At 42.2% G+C, this 21,301-nt stretch overlaps 1 protein-coding gene across 5 annotated transcripts in view; it reads left to right on the top strand.

Annotated features, from left to right (window-relative positions):
- Nucleotides 1-159: 159 nt before the first annotated feature.
- klc1a (kinesin light chain 1a) overlaps nucleotides 160-21,301 on the top strand; it is a 48,138-nt gene continuing 26,996 nt past the window's right edge. For all 5 annotated transcript variants that reach the window (XM_041954208.1, XM_041954205.1, XM_041954207.1 and 2 more), the window contains exons 1-7: nucleotides 160-605; nucleotides 7,370-7,637; nucleotides 9,633-9,863; nucleotides 10,419-10,497; nucleotides 15,931-16,159; nucleotides 17,211-17,298; nucleotides 20,327-20,428. In XM_041954208.1, coding sequence (XP_041810142.1) covers nucleotides 7,371-7,637; nucleotides 9,633-9,863; nucleotides 10,419-10,497; nucleotides 15,931-16,159; nucleotides 17,211-17,298; nucleotides 20,327-20,428 — 996 coding nt within the window. In that variant the 5' untranslated portion in view covers nucleotides 160-605; nucleotide 7,370. The remainder of the gene's footprint in view (nucleotides 606-7,369; nucleotides 7,638-9,632; nucleotides 9,864-10,418; nucleotides 10,498-15,930; nucleotides 16,160-17,210; nucleotides 17,299-20,326; nucleotides 20,429-21,301) is intronic.

Genomic DNA, 21,301 nt, shown 5'->3' with positions numbered 1-21,301 from the left:
TAAGCAGTGCTTTATGTTTTCGGTGTTCAGGTGTTTCATAAATCTGGTCGCTCGGGTCGCACCGCAGCTTCCCCTTTAATCCGGCCAGGCATGACATCATTACCGAGGAAGAGCGGGGGGGGGGGGCGCCGGGTAACGCCATTTTCACGCACCGCGCAGTCAGTCAGTTATCCAGCCAGTGGACAGGCGGGCTGTCATCTTCCTGGGCGACTGGTCAACTTTTTATTTAGCCCCATGAAGCCGCTGTCAAGCTAGTTTTGCGGACCTGCTCCTGCCATGGAACCGAGGGAGAGCAGGCTCGTGTTGTGCGGCTCAGACTAAAGCCAGTGTTTGACAGATCGGTGGCTAGCTATGTAGCTAGCTGGTCATCATTAACGGCGGTTGATGCAGTGAAGCCCAGCGTCAGTCGGCAAGACGTATCCCAGCCGGAGACAGTTTGGAAATTGTGTTTTATAACTTATGTGTTTTTACACTTATCGGAAAACGTTGTCAGTCAAAGGAACAACGCCATCATCCAAAAAAAAAGACGTGATTTAAAAGGTAAAGAGGCGAGGGAAACGAACGTTACAGTCAAGCTACACTGGCAACGGATGTCCTAGAGAACGGTAAGAATGGCTCCGTGTATTTCTTGGAACGATCATTAGCTAATTAAGCGCTTTCTGAATTTTTAACGTGTTTCTTCAAGTGTCATTTTGTCAGACAAGAAGCATTTGAATTATTAACGTTGTATTAATTTGGTCACCCATGTTTTAAAGCATTACCGCCTTTGACGTGTGGTCGGTGTTTACGTTAATCGCAGGAATTAGACGCCATGAGCACATTAACTGTCACTGAGGGTGCTAGCTCAGACCTAGCACTGTGTGACAGGAAAGTACTGGCTAACTGGTTCTTCAGGTTAATCCATCTGTTATCGGGATCGCTAGAGCAAAGCAGCAGCAGCTACAGGGACACGGACACGACTAAAACACGGCTGTCAACCGGCGGAAAGGTGCACTTGTTGGCTGAAGTGTTGATGTTGAATTTGTCGTGTGATAGTTAGCTGTGCAGGTTGTCCTCTCATTGATATTCAGAGCAGGACCAGGAGCTGTGAAAGCTGCCTGTGTTGAGGAGACAGCTTCAGAGGGGACACTGGATCTCAGTGTGGGACTCACAGCTGGGATCCGAACACCAAAAACACTGAGATGTTTGAGATTTAGGACACACAATCTGTGGATCTGTCCTGCATGAAATAACTGTGTGTATTCCTGAGAGTTTTGTTTACCCTGCCCTGCAGTATTTAATGTTTAATCCACCCAAAGGAGCACTCATGACAACCTGCAGGGCTCCTCCCTCAGGCTGACACCCCCCCTGCTCTCCAGGGACAGCTTGTTGTTGGCTCGGAGGTCCCAGAGGTTTTGTGTGTTGACCTCCTTATAGAGTTCTTACTGCTGGTAGGAAATGAAAATGATGTGTTGTCACAGCAGATTTAGTTGTAGCGCTGCTCGCAGGTGAACCATGCAAACCAACGCACAACTAAGACATGATTTTAATTCAATAATATTTGATTTACAGCCCAGCCAATACTGCATTTTTGAGGCCAAAACCGATGTTAATGTTTGAGAGTTTTAAAAATTTAATAACAATACACTGGATGTTGATTATTTTCATCTTATAGAAAAACAAAATGTAAACAATGCTTTTGATAAGGAGTCCTTTAATGTGCTTATATTGTAATTAGGAGTTTCTGGAGTACCTTTTGGCATTTACTGTGATTTTTTTTGTTACTTCTTGTTACAACAGATGTGCATGCACTGATGTACCTGCAGTAAATCTCAGCTGTTGCAGCTGCCATGTTGTTTTGTTGGCTAGGCTTGAATTAGAATAAGCATAAAGGGACACCAAGGATCAAACCCAGAGCATACAAACAGTAGATGTAGGAAAGGAAAAGATTTTTCAAACCTGTTTGTTGTCATTGACAGCCCCAGTCTTTCCCCTCACTTTCAGGCCTGAGTAAATGTTATGTGTTACTGAGCCTCTGTCCAAATACCTGGAGAGGTCTAAGCAGAATGGGCAAGTTATTGATGAGGTTCCTGCATTGGGGCATCACCTGCGAGCTACTGTTCTAGTTCCAGGTGATGAAAATTGGCATATTTTAAACATATTTTCTAAATAGTCAGACACCCTGACCCCATGGTGAGATGCCAATCAGACAAGCAGCTCTTTCATATTGACTGTGGTGTAAGCAGTGAAATGATACCATCAGCGATGACAAATGTCTGAGAAACTAACTTTTTAAAATGTCTACATCCACGAGCCGCTGACAGATAAATGTTCAAATTCACCAGCCACTAAATAGTAAATTATTGTTTTGTGTCTGAAATCTACCACCCACTTTAATATTTTACCTGCTTTTGGCTTCCTACCCTGTTTATGGGCCAATGAAGAACTCCGGAGGATCACTTGTAGTCTAATATCTCAGAGTAATTATTCAGCCCAGTTTTGGTAACACACTCTCAGAACCTGAACTTAATCAGTGCAGTGTGTGAAGCAAGTTATATATCAAAGCCAGTGTGTGTTAAGGAAATAAATCCAGTGTATTCTCTCAGCATCGTTCAGCCTTCGGGGCGCTGCAGCTGGGAGTGGTGCCACCACTGTCTCTGTAGATCACAGCATCTTAAACAACTTCAGTGATTCGAATGATAAATTTAATCTCTCGCCCAAGGCCCGCTCATGGAAATAAAGGAATCACTGGCGCTCTCGTCATGTGAGGACTTACAAGAAGAAAGCCTGCAACTCATTTGAGGAGATGACACATAGTTTAACAGCAGTAAAGGAATTCACAGAAAGTGATTTTCCTGTGTTGGGTTCATTTAGAATGAGACATTTTCAATGTTCAACCTCTTTAGTATTATTATCCTGCTGCCCACCAGGCACAAAAGACCAAATCTGTCCATTATTGATGCCATTCTCACTTGTCATTTCCTGTGTGTCAGCTGCTCAGTGTCATGTCTCGTGACTCCCTGATTCGTTAACCCTTTCTTGGTCTCTGAAGCTAACAGCTAACGTTGTCACATGATACATTTGTGTCTGTTAAATTGAAGAATGCAGCATGTGGAAGATCACCTAAAGTGCACAAGGAACAGCACAAGATAAATGCAATCAACCTTGATCATTTTAAAGCAGCTACAATGAGTATTTTTGTATTGCCAGTGGATCACTTGACAGGACCCTCCAGATCTACAGTTTTATAGCAGCTTTCAGCTCATTGTTGTTGTTTTTCCAGACTGTAGTTTTACAGCTTTGGTTCACTCTCGTCACTCACATTAGGGTCGTTTTTCGGCAGCGGCAGGCAGCTGTCTCCAGCGAAAAGGCTCTGATAAACCTACTTTAAATTACCAAACAGACAGGCATTGTTAATAACTAGGCAAAACGTGTGTTATTGCAGGTTTAAGGTGTCAAACTGAGAGAGTATTGTGTTATATTTTCTCAGTGCTGGGTGGTGTAGTACTGTGGTGTGGCATTCTTTTTTTTTTTTCAGCTATGGTTGATATAGCTGTTGTTGTCAACTGCCGTACCCAGGCCTTAAAGCGATTTATACCAGACAAACTGGCATCACTTTGTGAGTAGCAGCAAATGCAAAATGTTTTCTCACACAGGATACAGGTACAACAACTGTTGCACCATTTGAATCATAGATGGAGAGCAGCCAGACAAACACACATCTGTGAGTGTGTTTGGTTTTAGATGAATAGAAATCCTGTAAATGTAACGTGTAGAGGCTCAGCGTGTCTCAGACTTTCTCTCTCTTAAAATGTGGTTGTGAGTCACAACTCATCATCGAATGAGCATCAGCTCACACATCGCTGACGACGATTGTTCTTCGCAGCGCTGCTCTCCCTGCTGCCGGCTCTATCCTCACACATGAAGCCCAAAGCAAGTGCTTACTGTTCCTCTTCTTCATCGGTTCCAAACATACACCCTACCCCCGCCACATTTGTCCTCATCCTCCCCATCGTCTTATATCACCGCCTTAACCTGCTTATAGGGGAAGCTGCAGCATCCCCCGGGCGCTCAGCTTCAAGCCAGCTATTTGCATTTCAAAAGTTAACATCAGAAATAGTTTTCTCTGCCTTTCCCTTTGGGCCTTTGTGCTCTGAGACTCATCTGATGCCAGAAATAAAATATTGTTGGATCAGAACAGGAAGAAAGGCTTGTGCTGTCACTTTCACTTCTGTATTACACAGCCTGCAGTGATAGTTGTTGTCTGTCTTGTCCTTTGCAGTTTGCAGTGTTTCCAGTGGTTGACAGTTGACCTTGCTTTGTTGTTGGGATAGAAAGCAGTGAATTTTGATTGTTACCCAGGTTCCCTGTTTGGCCCTTTTAAAGGACCAAGTTCGCAGTGTAAAAACAACTTTTATTCAGACACTTACATCCTGAAGGATGTGTGTCTTTCCCCCTAGTGAGCTGTGCAAAGACAGTCTGCTTAGTTTTTCTGCTCATTTACAGCAATGAACAACAAGTGGCCTTAACTGACATGATGTGCATTTTCCTCATTAGCTGGTTTACTTGTATCCACAGCAGTAAGGTGTCCCACTTTCACCTATAAAATAGCCCATCTGTTCTCTGCAACACAATTAGAAACTGATCATTGTTGGTTACTTGCTACATGAAGAAATTAGAAGTGTTTGGGTGACAGGCACTGGCAGATGATGAAATTCATTGCAGAGTTGTTTATTTATACTATTCTTTTTAGAGGGGAAATTATTTTGTCAATGAATTCATTTGTCTGTTGGGAGAATATTAAAGGCAGATACACAGTCAGTTAATCATTTAAGTCATTCAAGCTGAAATGCAAAACGCTACCCCATTCCAGCTTCAGAGGATTTGGTGGTTTTCTTTTTGTCTTAAGTGATAATAAACTGAATCTTTGGGGTTTTTGACAGTTGGTCAGAGCTTTTTTCACTTTTCTGACATTTTATAGACCAAACTATAAATCAATTAATAGAGAAAACAGTTAACAGGTTAGTTTATAATGAAAATAATTGTTATTATAATATAAATTCTTTTCATTTGTAGGTGTTCATGAAATAATTCCATTATTCAAGTGTCTCTTGAAACTGATGTTGAATTTGATAAATAAGTTGCCAACAAACGATCATCGTTCTTTATCAACATTTTGGCAGTTTTGCCGACAATATCAGGAAATTCCTCTGAAAATGTACAAGGTAGAGGTTCATATTACTTATTTATTGAAGTTCATTCTGCTGAAAATTCCCTCATGCTGCTCAGCTCAGCTCACCTGGAGCTGCTGTTTTCCATCCCCTCCTACACACAGCATCAGTTTCCTGCCCTGCTGTCAGCTGATAGGCTGCAGGCTGGTTGCTGAGTCACATGGAGCAGTCAGGGCTACAGCTCTGTCTCCGTCTGCCTCGTCTGCTCAGGGCGGTCTCCAGCTAGGCTATTGTGCATTTTCTCTTCCACACTCGAACTGAAATGTGAAATCTGAGGCAGCTCAGGACAAGTCTGCTGTTTTTACCTGGCACCATAGCAGCTTTTATACTGAGGTGGGCAAGCTGGTTCAACTCATCGTGTCATTGCAACAATAAGGATATGTCGAATGTTAGTTCAGTCACACCCAGGAGTTGTTTCATTTCTGTATTTTTCACGGAGACGTGGAGTAAACTTCAGTCGGTGTCTCTGTAATTATTCAGTTGGGAGAGCGTTTGCAGTTTCAGTTTGCCGTGCTTGCAGAGATTTATTAGGCAGCTTGCTACAAGTGCTGCCGAAGCGCTCAGTCATAATCCTCTTAAGTTTATGTGTGTAATGAATACAAAGAAAGTCTGGATGGAGTGGGAAGGAGTGCATGATTGGGGCTGTGTTTAAGGTCAGTGTCAGAGGACCAGATATTACCCTGCAGCGTTTAGCTTATGCATAAAAACAACGACATCTGTTTTACCTGCTGCACCGAATAGTCTTCCTCTTTAATCACCAAGACTGATTTAGGATCTGATTATGTGCTATGACCGCATTATGGCAGCACTAAGAAGCTGATTATTGTTGGATATTGTAATCATGCATATGAATAGGTTGCTATTGCTTTAACATACAGTATTTTACAACTGCAGTGGATTATTAGTATTCAAACTTTCAAAGATGGTAAAATTAAACAGGATTAAAGCTGTGTGTTATATCTGATTATTCTGAAATTGAAACTGGATGAAAACTGGCCAGATGCTGACTTAAATTCACCCTAGAGATGCAACACTATCATATTGTGGTTAACAAACAGTTAAATAACTATAAAACCTGTGGCAGCCATTCATTGTGTAATTCAAGTTTACTGCTGGTTCCTCTCAGGGTTTCCTGAGCTCATATCTGTCGTTATCTGTAAACCACACACAGCTCACAGACCTCAGATCTGGATATGAACTGTAAGCAGGCAGCAGGTTTAACGTCTGTGGTTTGGTTTATTCTTTGATCACAGCTGCACTAAAGTCCCTCATTTTTACTGAAAGCGTCTCAAGTGATGACTCCTCAGGTTTTTTAGAGCTCTCCAAACTGCATTTAACAAATATATTTAACCTTTGTTTATCCAGCTTCCTCTGCTGCATCACCCTGCAGCTGCTCTCACACACTGTACTGAGCTTTTCAAGCAGAGGAGTCAGACTCTCAAAGGCACCTTGAAGCTGTTAAACATGTCTTATTGATTCTCTCAACCTAAAGAACTGTCCAATCACAAACTTGTGGCTCTAATCTTTTGTTTAGTCCAATGTTGTGTCTCAGTCAGATCAGAGTATTGATCGTAAAGGGAGATGAATGTCTGACTGGGCTGTAAATGGTTCTGTAGTGGCCATGAGTCCAGAGAAGGTCAGCACGATACAGCTTTGAATGAAACATCTGAGGGTTACCTGTTGGCCCATTAGTGATTTCTCTGCATTTATCAATATGCCTCACAAATCTGGTGAGGCCCAATCTGTTGCTCTGTGAAGTGACTTTCCCTTGTCCTGCTGCACTGTTTATAGTTTTTACAGCGGCAAGCGTTGACCATAATTAAACCTTTTCTGTGTTAAATGTAATTTAGTTTTCTGTCAGGACTAAACGAGCATAGAAGTCATGAGGCGAGCGTATACGGATGTCAATAAGTTCAGTGTCTGTTAGTTTATAACAAGCTTGTCTGTGTCAGGCTGTGGAACATAATAAGCCCTCCTGTATTCATTGGAGCCTGATGTTTTGTACTCCAAAGTATCTTTAGGACATCCATGCCATATTAATTTTCTATTTCTGTTCTGTAAATTTATACAGTGTTTTGCCATTGTAGTTAAAACAACTGGAAATGGATTCCCACATCATTTAGACATTAACCTTCCTGTTTGTGCTGTTAAATCTGCAGGATGCGTGAGGACATGTCCACCATGGTGTGTGTGAAGGAGGAGGAGGACCCTGGGGAGAAGCTGTCCCAGGATGAGATCATCTCCAGGACCAAGCAGGTGATCCAGGGGCTGGAGGCCCTGAAGCAGGAGCACCACTCCATTCTGGAGGGCCTGCTGGGCACTCTGCGTTGCCTGAAGCAGGATGAGGAGGGCGTCCTGGTGGAGGAGAAGTCCCACATGATCCGCAAGTCCCTGGAGATGCTGGAGCTCGGGCTGAGCGAGGCACAGGTACGTGTGTTTGCAGCTGATTGGTGAATCGTTGTCAGCTGAAATGTCAGACTCAACAAAGAAACAAAGAAAGATGAATACTGTATATTACCTGAAAATAAAAATGAATTATCAATGCACATTTCAACTGAAGAAGCTAAACAGGGGAATGCTGAATAGCCTCGGCTTCAGCAGCCCATAACATCTTTTTCTATTTTTAAAATGCTAAATAGACTTGTTCGTCTAAGGGTGTGTACCATCTAACCACGATTTATTATTGTTTATCTGAAACGCTGCATGTAAACATTTTGATAAAACTGGGGGAAAATTGCATTTCCATCAATGACAAGAGCCGGATGTCAGATAGACAGTGGTTTTAGCTCTAATCCCCTGTGGCATATCCAGTAAGATGATGGTGAAATCCTCAGAAGCTCTGGTTTCAACTGGAGTTTAATTTTTACATTTCAAGAAAGTGAGGTTAGGATTCCTGTTGTAGGTTTTGTTGTTGGAAATCTACATTATTACTGTTTAGCACAAAGACTTAACACCCACTTCACACCGGACACAAGACATCAGCGGTGCATAAAGGCCACAAAAGTGTTAATTCAGTCAGTCCACAACGACGTCGGTTTTCATTTAGGGTGTCACTGTCCTCAGAGCCAGCTGTCCTGTCAGTAGCACAACTCCTGACGAGCTGAAAGGACAGCAGGCAGACAAACAGCCTTCACCATGCTGTCCCCATCACACATTCTGTGTAGAGAAAATGTTTTCATGTAGGCTCAATCAGAGGGGTTAAAGGTGCGGATTCATACATTTGCTAAATGGAAGCACATCAGTTTCATGAGAAAGAAGAGTGACAGCCTACAAAAAGGCTCCAGAAACACTTAAAAAATGCTGCTGGTGCAGATTTTCCTTTAGTTCACAGCAATCTGTCCTGCTGTAGAGATGCACATAATAACAGACCAAGAAAAGACACAAATTCCAGTGCAGAGTTGTTCAAGTCATCTTAGTACAAACACCATCTTGCTTTTCCCTTAGGTCTCATTTTTTAATACATAAAATCAGTATTTTCCAAAGAGTGACTTTATCTTCAGTAGTGTAAAAAAACACAAAGATTTCCCAAATCCTCCTCAAGAAAGAGACAGAAACAACGAGAGAAATCCGAAATTAAACTTTTTAAAATGCACATTTAGTAAGTAGATTTAGCGTGCAGAGTAAGTTTGAAAGTTTGTGTCGTTAAGTTGGCAAATAACGGCTGATGACTCACTGGTGAGTCATTGTTTAAGTTTTAGACTCTCATCTCCCAGCAGGCTTTGTCTATTAAATATACAATACACTGCACCATGCAGACTCTAATTTCCACCTTCAGTTTTTTGGGCAGCTTGCAGTTATGGTGACGAACAGTGTGATTCATATTTTTCTGCATAATTTTCCTGCTATAACACCCCTAATGTCTCTATGCCTCCAACTCGTTGTCTAATTGCACCCCTCCCAGCCTTTCACCTTAGAACACATGCTATTAGGTGGATGCTTTCACCCAAAGTGCCTCACAGTAACATTACTGTACTCATTTTTAGCTCTGGCAGGGCAGTTTTAGTACGCTACACATTATGCTGCCACTGAATCTGTTACTGTATGTCTGTGTATTAAGATGTTGGATTGATTTGTTCTTGTATTAAAAGCACAGTCAGTCATGTTTTTTGGTTTTATGATATGAACTCTTGACATACTCTTATATGTTGAAAGGTTTTGGTATAAATGTTTTTCGGTGTAGCCCAGTCAGCCTTGCTCTCAGCGATTGGTCGCTGCCATCGATAAAGGGCTAAATGGTAAATATGGTTGCTAAATATTCTTAAACCCAAAAATGAGTGTTTATATTTTATATCAAGGATAATCGCTTTGCAAGAACCATTTCTTGTTGAGCGACTGCCACATCCAAACTCTTTGCAATGATCTGCACTATTAAACTATGAAGCAACTGTTGTGTATCAATAAAACCCGCCCCTCTTTGTCCAGGTGATGATGGCGCTGTCGAGCCACCTGAGCTCAGTGGAGTCAGAGAAGCAGAAGCTGCGGGCTCAGGTACGCCGGCTCTGTCAGGAGAACCAGTGGCTGAGAGACGAGCTGGCCGGGACGCAGCAGAAACTGCAGAAGAGCGAGCAGAGTGTGGCCCAGCTGGAGGAGGAGAAGAAGCACCTGGAGTTCATGAACCAGCTGAAGAAGTACGACGAGGACTTGTCCCCATCCGTGAGTACTCAAGTCCAGAGACAATAATACGAAAACATTTCAACTTTACAAACTCTGCATTATAATCAGGACACACAGTGTTTGACAGTTGTGGACTAAATGTTCCAGAATCAGTCTCTTGAAGAAAAAGATGGCTGATTTGTTCTGACGAGAATCTCTTTTTCAGTTTTTATTAATTTATTTCTTTATGTCAAGTATCTGAATAAGAGCTCATGTCTCCCTGAGTTAAGTTTGTTTTGTCTCTCCAGGATCACGAGAGTTGTCTAATTATGTAGCCCCCATAAAAAGCCGTATTTCCAGCTGTACCTTCTCTCCCACTGATTCCTTCTATTTTGGGCTTTTAAGTCACTCCTCTGAACTTCTTATCACGCAGCAGAGTCGATTTAAAAGTTATCAATACGAACGATCTGAAGTATTTTAACACAGCCAGGCTACAGAGTGACTGCATCAGCAGATGCTGTCAGTGAGAAGTTTACCTGAATTTAGAAAACTTTGAGTCAGTTCATTCATCCTCCCCCTCTCCTCCTCTCCTCCTCTCCCTCACTCCCCTATCAGGAGGAGAAGGACTCTGACTCCAGTAAAGAGACTCTGGACGATCTCTTCCCAGATGACCAGGACGACCAAGCCCCAGGCAGTAAGTGTTCCACCTTCCTCTTCTTCCTCTTCCTCTACTCTGTGGGATTGTCAGGCCTGGACCCAAATATGAAAACTAGTTCCTGGCCTTGGGATGTAGATGTAATAGCTGGGCTGCTCTTGTGATGTGGCCACAGATGTGACGCCTGTCTGTGACCCAGATTCAGGGTGAAATTAAAACAAACATCAGTATATTCTGAAAGAGTTACCTGAATCATTTAAAGACATACTGTACTTAACTTGAATTAACTTCAGCTTCCACAGCATTAATACTTGGCAGTTGAAGGCTGTGAGTAATGACACGCAGGATTTTCTTTTCTTTGATGATGGCAGTAATTTTGAAATCTAAATGCTGCAAAGTTGAATCCTCGTCAGGGAGCACAAGCAAGCTGTACACCAACACCAATGTACTAAAGTCAAGTGAATAAATGTCCCCAGAGTCGGAGTATATCACATAATATACGGTGGTGATTATTCTGCGCCAATAGGATGTTTTACAAACTATTGGTAGCGGCAAGCTTTGCTCCTCCTACTGCAAAAATTAGGGATCCACAAATCCGCTGCCACCAGTGTAATGCTGGTTAGTGTTAGCATTATTTATAAGCTTGATTGCGACTGAATTACAACCACTTTTGGGACGTGGGTATCGTTGTGGTCGGGGGATATATCAGCCGATCAATCGTCTGTCAGCTATCGTTATTACATCAGCCTTTAAAGATCCTCTATCAGTAGACGTGGAGTGGCGAGTTTCTCCTGCAGGACATAAATCTTTGTTTCCTCATCTCTCTCTACACTTTCCCTGCCTCTCTCTACTGCTGTCTCACACATGCACTCCCCAGTTTTTCTTTGCCCGCACCCTCATGTCCACCCCTTCCCTCAGTGTTTGATGGGTTTGTCTTTGTCAGTACCCCAGACCATAAAGCCGTGTTGGCTGTAAAGGCCCATTAGTCAGGACCTAGTTTAGCCTGGAGGGAGGCCAAATGGGGAGAAAACCTCCCAACCAGATTGGTGTTGTATAGTTCCAGGATTTCTACAGTGTGTTCTTGTTGTGTGGCTGAAGTCAGGTGAAGTAGTGTTTGGCAAAAGACCACAACAGTGTTGGTATTAACAGTTGTTTTGTCTTTTATTATGATTGAAATGCTTAAAATGAAAAGTTTTGGTACCATAATAGCAATGCAAAAAGTGAAAGCACATAATTCTGATTAGCTTCAACCTTTTTCATCTTAATAAAACCAATGACAACACTCCATTTGACAGGGATTATAACTACAGTTACATTAGCACAGTCTGAATGTAAAGAAATACACAGTAGCTTTGAGTTTGTTGGGACAAAGTGACTGACAAGCTTCTGGTCTCCACAAAGAAACAGTTTGTTCCCAAACTTGGCATTGATAGAGGTTTTCTCTTTTTTAGCACCAAGGTGATTCCCATTTGGCTCCTGGCACCGGTTTGTCAGCCAATTGACATTGCTGACAAAATGGACAGCAGACTGGTTCCCAGTCCAACTGCTGCAGATCTTTGTCTGAGCCAGACTGCAGCTCTGTCCTTTATAAAACCGTTTAATTTAACCTTCTAACTGGAGGTAATAAATGTTTCAACTTCAATTCCACAAAGACTGAATGAAATATCACTCAGTCTTCACACATCAGGTTGAATTTTATTTTTTTAATTATCTTAACGACATGAAGTCCAGTCAAATACTGTAGAATTTCAGAGTTGACTCTCTTGCACACACACTGTCCTGCTGCCCCAGATACTCACTAGAGCACTAAATATGGATTAAACCGCTGCTGGAAAAAGTGCCCAACAAATGCCCCCACTATTTACTCCTGTTTGACTAACGTTAGTTTAAAAACTACAGCACCCAGCTATTTAAGTAAATTACAAAGCCTTTTTTTTAAAATGAAACCATATTTGTGAGCTGTTCTTAAAGATTTATGGCTTCAGTAGGAGCCAATGGGCTTTACGGCCAAGAGCCAAAGACATACAGGAAGAACTGTTGCGTCATTGACATTCATCTTTTCATGGGATTTGTTGACGGCATCAAAAAATATCTGCACTGTTTGCTTTGAAGTGGCAGAAAGATCGAGAGACAGTAATGTCAACTATATAACTGCTGTATTTGTCCAGTCGCCAACCCTAGTGTGAAATTGATTTTGAACCAGACTTCTCAGTGTTTTTGGCTGAAATTCTGATTACAGTCAGGTTGTAGAGCAAAGGAAGCAGAGCAGGTTGTTCCTGCGATACTGTGTCAAATTTAAGGACTACATCTCTTCATGTTAGATGGAAAACTGGCTGCATTATGCTGGTTGTCAGCATGTTTCCTAGCAGTGTTAGTAGAGCCTTTTCTGTGGCGAGCACCGGGACGGGATATGAATTATGACCAGACAGGAGACACAGACTTTAATAGAATATAGCTGTGAGGGAGGTGCTGGATTTGGAAATAAGGGGAGCATAAGATTGATTTTCTACTACATAAATCTCAATTAATGTGGCGTCATTTTAGAGGTGGCCGCTGCATAATGATGAAAAATAAAAAAATGATGTGACATTTCTCCGTTGAGTTGTTAAGATAGTTATTTCAGTATAAAGGTATAGATCAAACAAGTCTGTAAACAGAGAAGGTGACAGAGATTACCTGTCTTTCAGAGACTGAAAGATGAATTTGGAATTGGGAATGGTTTAAAGTACTATAATAATTGTTGGTAGTTGTACATGAGGTTTAAACATTCATGATGTAATGAAATAATTATGCACCCGCAGCCGCTGACACATAAACATGCCTCAGACGCTCATTGTTACACTCCTGCACACACCCACACATTCCTGCTCACACCTCCGTCAGTGCTTACAGTAAATACAGCCAGGTAGCTACATTTGAGGATGGTGTCTACAAACCTTAAAGGAAACAGGTGGGCAGTAGCCAGGAGGGTACAGAAGCAGGAGTTTATCGGCTGTATGTTTCCAAACTACTGGGGAAAAGGAAAGATGAAATCTCTCCCCTTCATGGCTACATGAACAGATGGCTCCAGATGATGGCTGTGCTTACTGCAGTGTGTGTTTTGATTGAATAAAAAGGATGGATGGAGGAGAGAGGAAGGTAAGATTAGGAAAATAACTGCTTGCAGAAATAGAGAAATGGGATGCATTTAGGATCCGCCGGTGCATGGAGAGCGAACACATCGTCGAATGCTGCTTCCACTGGCATTAATCCTCTCAATGTGAAACAGAGCTGAGCTGTGTGTGTGTGCGTGTGTGTGTGCGTGTGTGTGTGAGTGTGTGTGTACGCTGGAGTAGATTAGATGTCTTTCCTCCTCAAGCTTATTGAGACGTCCTGAAAAGCTTGTGGGGTTTTGGTTAATTGCTGTCAACAGGAAGAAGATAATGGTGGACGGGGGAAGAAAATGGTGATGACAGCTCTGCCTTTATTTAAATTGGCCTGAAGCTTATACACACTGTTTTTTTCTGTCATTTAGCTAACTCTGTGCTCCACAGTGAGCCACTGAATGAGGTTGTAAAGATTTAGTGCCCTGCTCCTGTTAATGAATTGGACAAAGTGGCTGCAGTTTCAGTTCCACATGCAGTCTTTATTTAATGGATATTCCAGGGATTCAGTGTTGCACCTCCATAAACATTTAAAAAAGAATAGTGGGAAGCATCATGTGGCCCGTAGTACAGTTGAAGCACCAAAAAATGGTGCATCCTACACTTCCCATCATGCAGCCTGATGGTTTTTTGGCCTGATAAGTTAAGCAAGCTGAGAAACAAATTGTGAATAGAATAAATAGTAAGGAACTGTGGCTTCTAAATTAAAGGAGAAAATAAAACCCAGAGCTCCTACATGTAGAGCTGAAGTCCATTAACTGGCTTACTGAAAATCATTCGGCAAATCTTTGATAATCCAGTAATCACATAAATCATTCATGGATTATTTTCTGTCTCTTTGCTCGTTTTCTTTGCCTTCAGTGATATTAAACTGAATATATTTTGCTTCTGGACTTTCAGTCGGACAAAACGAGCTCTGTAAAAATGCCATGTTGGGCTTCAGGATCATTTTTCACCAATTCCTGAAATTTTATAGTCCAAATGATTGATCGATTCAAAACCGTCCTTTGTAGGTGTGTATAAAGACCAGTGGATTTGCTTCTCAGCCCCTGGTGATAGATGTAAGTGCTCACTGTCAGTGTGTTGTGTTGTTGTAGTCTGCAGTGAGCTGGCGTAGGTGGAGCCGGGCTGCTGTGGTGCCAGTGGTTCTGAACACCTGGCATCACTTGTTGTCCGGACACTTCTCTGTGGCTGGTGTTATTACTGCTGTGGGGGCTTCCCACTCCAAAGCCCACCGGCTCTCCTCCAGAGTAAATATAGAGCTGCCTGCCTTCAATAAGAAACCCAATCAGGTGGTTTCCTGACCTCTCACTCACACACACATTCATGCATTCTTACACACACACACTTACACAGAGACAGACGGACGGACGGACTGCATGTCATGAGAGACATTCCAGTCGTGTCCTTCTGACCCCGTTAAACATAACACACAGAAGCCACATTTGCTGCCCATCGTAGCAGATTGAGGACATTGTTTACTTGTGAATAATCTTGTTTTAGGGCGCATGTTAACCGCCAGCCAGCGAGTGAGTCTTTGTTGTGGTTTCAGCTTCGACCTATTTGTTGGGCCACAAATGACTAATGACTTCTGAAGAATCGTACATTGAATCAGGAGAAAAGCTGTGATATCTGAAACAAAGTTCAAGTTGACCCATAACACATAATAATACACCATTATGATTTCGATAATATTTTTTGATTAATTGTTCAGACGTACATCTAAACTTCATAGCCTCCCAAAATTAAATGTTTCAGTGATTTCTGTAATATCTTCAAGGTACAGTTTGGCTATAGGCTACAAACACTAGGCTAGAATTATTGACACTTTGTATCAATGCAAATAATAAATAACACAATTATTGTAAACTCCACTGGCTTAACTCATTGACTTCCTGGATCGATATCGTGATTGCGATATGAGTCACGATTTTAGTGGGAATCATCATTTTTGCATTTCATTTTCACAGATAAAAATCTAAAAAATGATGATTTCAATAATCAGCAGATTAATTGACCTTGAAAATAATTATCGTAGGCCCAATTTAACAGTGCATTACCATAGTTGAGTGTTCTTAAATGTAACTAAAACTATTCTAGTAATTCACAGTTAACACACGTAATTCTGACTCTAATTGTGGTTTCTTGTCCTTCAATGAAACATTTCACTGTTTCAAATAACAAGAAAGAAATTCTAAAGGAGTCTAAAATACGTTTCTTTCTTTTGCCAAATGCAGTTCAGTTGTAATGAAAGGGGAAGTGAGAAGCACAGATGTGTTTCCTGATGTCTAACCTTTTCTTTCTTTCTCTCTGCTCCACGTGTCTCCAGTCCAGCCGAGCCACGGCAGTGCTGCGGCGGCAGCTGCCCAGCAGGGAGGCTACGAGATCCCAGCCCGTCTGAGGACCCTCCACAACCTGGTGATCCAGTACGCCTCCCAGGGCAGGTACGAGGTGGCTGTGCCCCTCTGCAAGCAGGCTCTGGAAGACCTGGAGAAGACCTCTGGACATGACCACCCAGATGTGGCCACCATGCTCAATATCTTAGCCCTTGTCTACAGGTCGGTCTACCTGCAAATCATAAAAGATATAATAATAGAGTAATACTGTTGACAGTCATATACTATATCAGATCTAATGTAAGTCTGTTTGGAAAAGATTCACCGTGCTAAAGAGGCCAGCACTGATGGGGGAGTGTTTATTCCATTTTTAATACAAAGAATGGTTTAGTTTAGATGACCGTATGACAGTAGATATTATATTAACATGTACAACTGCAGTCAGTGTTCGGATTGAAGTTTAGTTTGCAGGAAACGCTTCTGTGTCTTCATCACACTATTACACACCATTAAAACAACACTTCTCTAGCTTGTAAATCCTCAGCCAGTCCCAGCCACTCTGACTATTTTACAAGCCCTCCCAGGATTTCAGAGCGAAGCTTCTTAGTGAATTCTGGGACAGCGTTTGGAAGTTATCAATGAAAGGAATGTTTTTATCCTTGTTGGTGTCATAGCCTGAATATCTTCAGATCGTGCAAAAACCCTTGAGAGAAAGACGTGATCAGGGTTACGGCATGTTTTCTTTTTGTCACCCACACAACATGGAGGCATGTTGAAACCTTTGGTAACAACCCAAAGCATTGTGTGACGGGCCTTTATAGGACCTCCAAATGATAGTTGGATGCCTTTCTACGTCAGCAGTGGAGCATAGCAAACATAGCAGACACAACCACAGATTTGCAGTTCAGTAATGGAACTGTGGAATCATTAATTTCCCAGCGCAGGAAGAAAAGAACAAAAGAGAGCTGGACAAGTATTTTACAGGGGTTGAGCCCATGTTTTTGTACTCCCACACATCTTATCCTTTGAATGGCGAGTGCAGTTTTTTGGTTTGGTCAGAAGGAATGAGAGAGTGGGTCAGCTTGTCAGCGGGCTGATGCACAGACTGTGGGAACTGCTGCAAAGCTATTTGGACCACACCACCTGAAAATAATGGGCTGTTAGTGGAAATTGTTAGCATAGTTTATGTTTCTTTTCTTCGTGTGCTTGTGCGTTATCATGCCCACCGGTGTCTGTGTATTTCTGTCTGACTCTGTTTGCTTCTGTCTGTCAGGGATCAGAACAAATACAAGGAGGCAGCCAACCTGCTGAACGATGCTCTGGCCATCAGGGAGAAGACTCTAGGCAGAGACCATCCAGCTGTGAGTACATCTTTCTCTGGTGTTATAATGAGTTATGTGCTGATGCTGGTAGGTCAGGTTAGTGTTCTCTGTTTTTATGCTAAGCGAACTAGCTTCAGGCTTTAGCATCATATTGAGCAGACAGACATGGGAGTGGTATTGATCTTTTCATCTAACTCTTGACAAGAAAGCCAATAAATGTATTTCCCAAGATGGCGACCTGTTCCTTTTAAATAACATTTAAGATGGATCGCTGGCCGTAGTGTAGTAAACACTTTAATCTGAGTTAGTCCAGTTAATGGAAAAGAAAATAAGAGTTCTTCATGTTAGACTGAGACATCCACCATCATTTTATTTTCTATTGTTTCTCACACGTTTATTACCCTTTACCCTGTGCTCGACACCTATTTCTGGCTGCTGCAGTGGCCCAGTTCCCCCTCAGGGATCAATGAAAGTAATTTAAAAATATTTCACTTTGCTTCCTACAGATAACACATATAACAAACAGAGTGGTCAAAGTAGTGTTTGAATTACAGTTATAAAAGACTGCATGAGATGAGCAGAGATTTTCCAAAGTCACATCCTGGGGAAAAGGTGTTTTTTAAAAGTTGAAATCGAAAAACACCTGAAGCCTTTTCTGAATAGCAGGAGCTTTAACTGGTTTACAGTCAGAAAAAAGGTGGGCAAATGTATTTGGCTACATGAATGACTATATAATAAGTTAAAAGATGCAAAAAGAAGGGTCATTTTACCATTTTAAAACAAAACAACAACTTCTGAACCGCTGATGTCACACTAAAGCCTCTTGGGAAATATTGGCTGTGTTCAGGGTACCTACCTTTTACACTATGAATGCTGTTAACATTTCTCCCAAACAGCCCTAATGTGTTTGTCCAGCGTTGAGCCTGTGGTCCAGGACGCTCACTGTAGATTTAATTAATAAGTGACTCAGGCCTGTACTCAGACCCATTAACCTCTGTCTGTCAGTGTGACTGTAAGCATACAGCAGGCTGACTGACTGTGTTAACCCCAGCAGGCCTGTGTCTCCACTGTGTGGACCTCCATCACTCTCCACTTTGTGAAACTGAGGTTAGCCCTCCCCTCCCACCTCCATCCTCTCACCCTGCCACCAGGCACTGATCCTTCTTTTCCATAAGGAAGTGATTTTTTTCAGTGATTTTTGTCAACAGAAAATTTGTGTTTTGGCAATAATATAGACCGTATCTGATTCACTTTTTTCTCTTTTTTTCTTTGCACTGTATTTGTCATTTTAAATCCAGCTCTTTGCCTCTTGGTATCTTCCTCCTATTTTCAATCATCCTCACCTTTCATCTCCTTACTTGCATTTCTCTTCACCCTGTTTCAGATGTTCCGTATGAAGAATTAGTTATGACTGTATGAGAGCCAGGTCTTCACTGACAAACATTCAAGATTCAAGATCATCAAATTTGTATTGCAACCCCCATGTTAGAAACAATAAGAAATATAAAAAAGTAATAATAAAATAAAGATACTAGAATAAACTAAACTAACATGCAGATAAAGATATGTGTAAATGCAATAAAAATATACCAGAAATGAAAATATACTAGGGCAATAAGAATATACTAGAACAATAAACAGTAAAATATACCAGCAGCATAAAATATACTATACTCAACAGCAGCTGAAAAAATATACTAAAATGTATATAGTGCAAAACGGCTGACCATTTAGTGAAGCATGTGTGTACCTGAAAGTTAAGTACACAGAAGGTGCAGGTGAAACATGATCTTGAGTTCAGGTCTGAACTTGCTGGACTCCTCATTGCTGATCATGCATGTGCACTTCTTCTTCAGATAATAGCTGATTGGTTGGTCTGGAGCTTTGCCAGTTGGGCAGCAGTTGTAGGGTGGGCCCTGGCAGGGTGACTCCTCGCCATGAAAACTGACTCTTTTCACCCTGCGTTGTGTCCTCTCTTGTGGGGAAGGTGCTGAAGCTAGTGTGAAAGGTGGGACTGTTGGACAACCACAGTCCTGGACCGGCAGCAGTGTGTCCAGGGTGAGAGGGACCAGGCACATATGGAAACAGTTAAGAGCCCCCAGCTGATCACCACTGTGTTTGAGCGCTCTCCAGAGGTCTCTGATTGTGGTCTCTGCCTACTCATCAAATAGCACTTGGAAGTTTCCGGGCCGTGAGTCTGGAAGCGGGGTCCACCCGGGGACTCCACTGGGGGATGAAAGGGGAACCTGGAGGAGGGTGACTGAGAGTTTGATCTGGACCAGAGCGGTGGTGTACTTTGGAAGGAACAAACCAGTAGTTCAGAGTCTCTTAACCATTTTTGACTGCTGGAGTCATCGAGATGAGCTGATGCGATTATGCAGTTTTGTCGCAGACATTTAGAGGTCAAAGTGTTTCTGTTACCAGAACATCTTCGGATAAAGATTAATGACTTTGTATCATCTGATCTGCAGATGTTTGTCTTGGACAAACAAAAGATCATAATCGTTCCCTGATATGTTTATATTTGAGGCCGTGAAAAATAATCTTTATCTTTTAGAGTTTTCTCATGGATTGTAAAGGAAAAACGAGGATCAACATATGTTTAAATCATACTGAACATAGTGATTCTCCTCCTCTGTTCATGTTTCACTCCCTTCCTTTTATCACTGCTCCTCTCCGCCCACCGTCTGCCTGAATGAGCTCCCCCTCCTCCAGTCATCTCACCCCTCTGACCTCCCTCCTTTCCACATGGCAACCAGAGCCTGAATCAGAGATCAGAGGTGACCTCCAGGTGCCTCTGGTCTGCCTCCTCCTGAGTGCACGTGTTGGAGATTCATCATTCAAGATCGGGATGAAATTACAGCTCACCATAATCACTTCCTGTTTCCGCACGTCTTCTTCCTCCTCATTAATTACTCTCTCACCAGATCAATGGCACTGTGCTGCCGTGGTGGAGCCTTGTGGTTGCACACACACACACGGGGTGCACATGGGTGAAGACGACTGAGGCTCATCGCCAGGCTTGAAAACCATTCTGAAATGATGGATGTGTTTGTGTCCCCGTCAGGTCGCTGCCACCCTCAATAACCTGGCTGTCCTGTATGGGAAGAGAGGAAAGTACAAGGAAGCGGAGCCTCTGTGCAAGAGAGCGCTGGAGATCAGAGAAAAGGTAGGTCAAAGGTCATCAAACACCACCACAAAACAGATTAAATAATAGGAAAGCACTGAGCAGCTGATTCTCTGTTAAAAAGCTGTCTCTACTGCCAACAGATGGGAATTTTTCCTGCACCAGACTTAAAACTTTCACTTTCACACAAAAGTTAACTTTCGGTTTTAGCCAAACTGTTTGTCCTACTTTACTAAACGGCAGTCAAACACTAAACTGAAGATTTCACCTGAGATGGTTCCCATGAGTGGTTTAAAGGCAGTAGAATAAAGGAGAAACACTTATTGCTTTGCTCAGTCAAGCTTCCCATTGTAGCACAGCTCAGTTTACAGTGATAGCAGTGATTGATTTACAACTGGAAACAGCCAAAGATTGATTTTTGTCACCTGAAATTATGACTGTCAAGAACAAGTTTTAGTAGCTGTAAGCCAGCAATGCTAACACCAAAACCGCACGAGATGATTGCTAACTCTTGTCTGCAGCTTTTTTTAACATTAAATGTAAATGTTCCATCCCTGTACAGGCGTTTTCCTAACATATCCTGTAACCCCACGAATGAATGTAGCTGGCTAATAGCAGTTAATAATAATCAGTGCTGTAAGTAGGAAGCTGGTTAGCTTTACAAGCTAACGATTGCAGCCCACATTAGAGCAGAGAGGCACACAGTTGAATGCTCTTTAGACTTCTTCTCTTATGTTTGGTTTTGCACACCACTTTAACATGTAGAGAAACCCAGAGCTTGACAGACCTAGTTACTGTTGATGTTGATGATTGGTGACACTTATCTTGGGTGTCCACCTTGAAATTGTGCTGATTGTATAGATCTTCTGTCCTGCTGGATTGAAGGTGTGTGAAGCATCCATGTTTTACAGTTTG

The sequence above is a fragment of the Chelmon rostratus genome, chromosome 15 (assembly GCF_017976325.1).
Source record: "Chelmon rostratus isolate fCheRos1 chromosome 15, fCheRos1.pri, whole genome shotgun sequence".
NCBI classification, from domain to species: Eukaryota; Metazoa; Chordata; class Actinopteri; order Chaetodontiformes; family Chaetodontidae; genus Chelmon; species Chelmon rostratus.
This window is presented reverse-complemented; position numbering and strand designations above follow the sequence as displayed.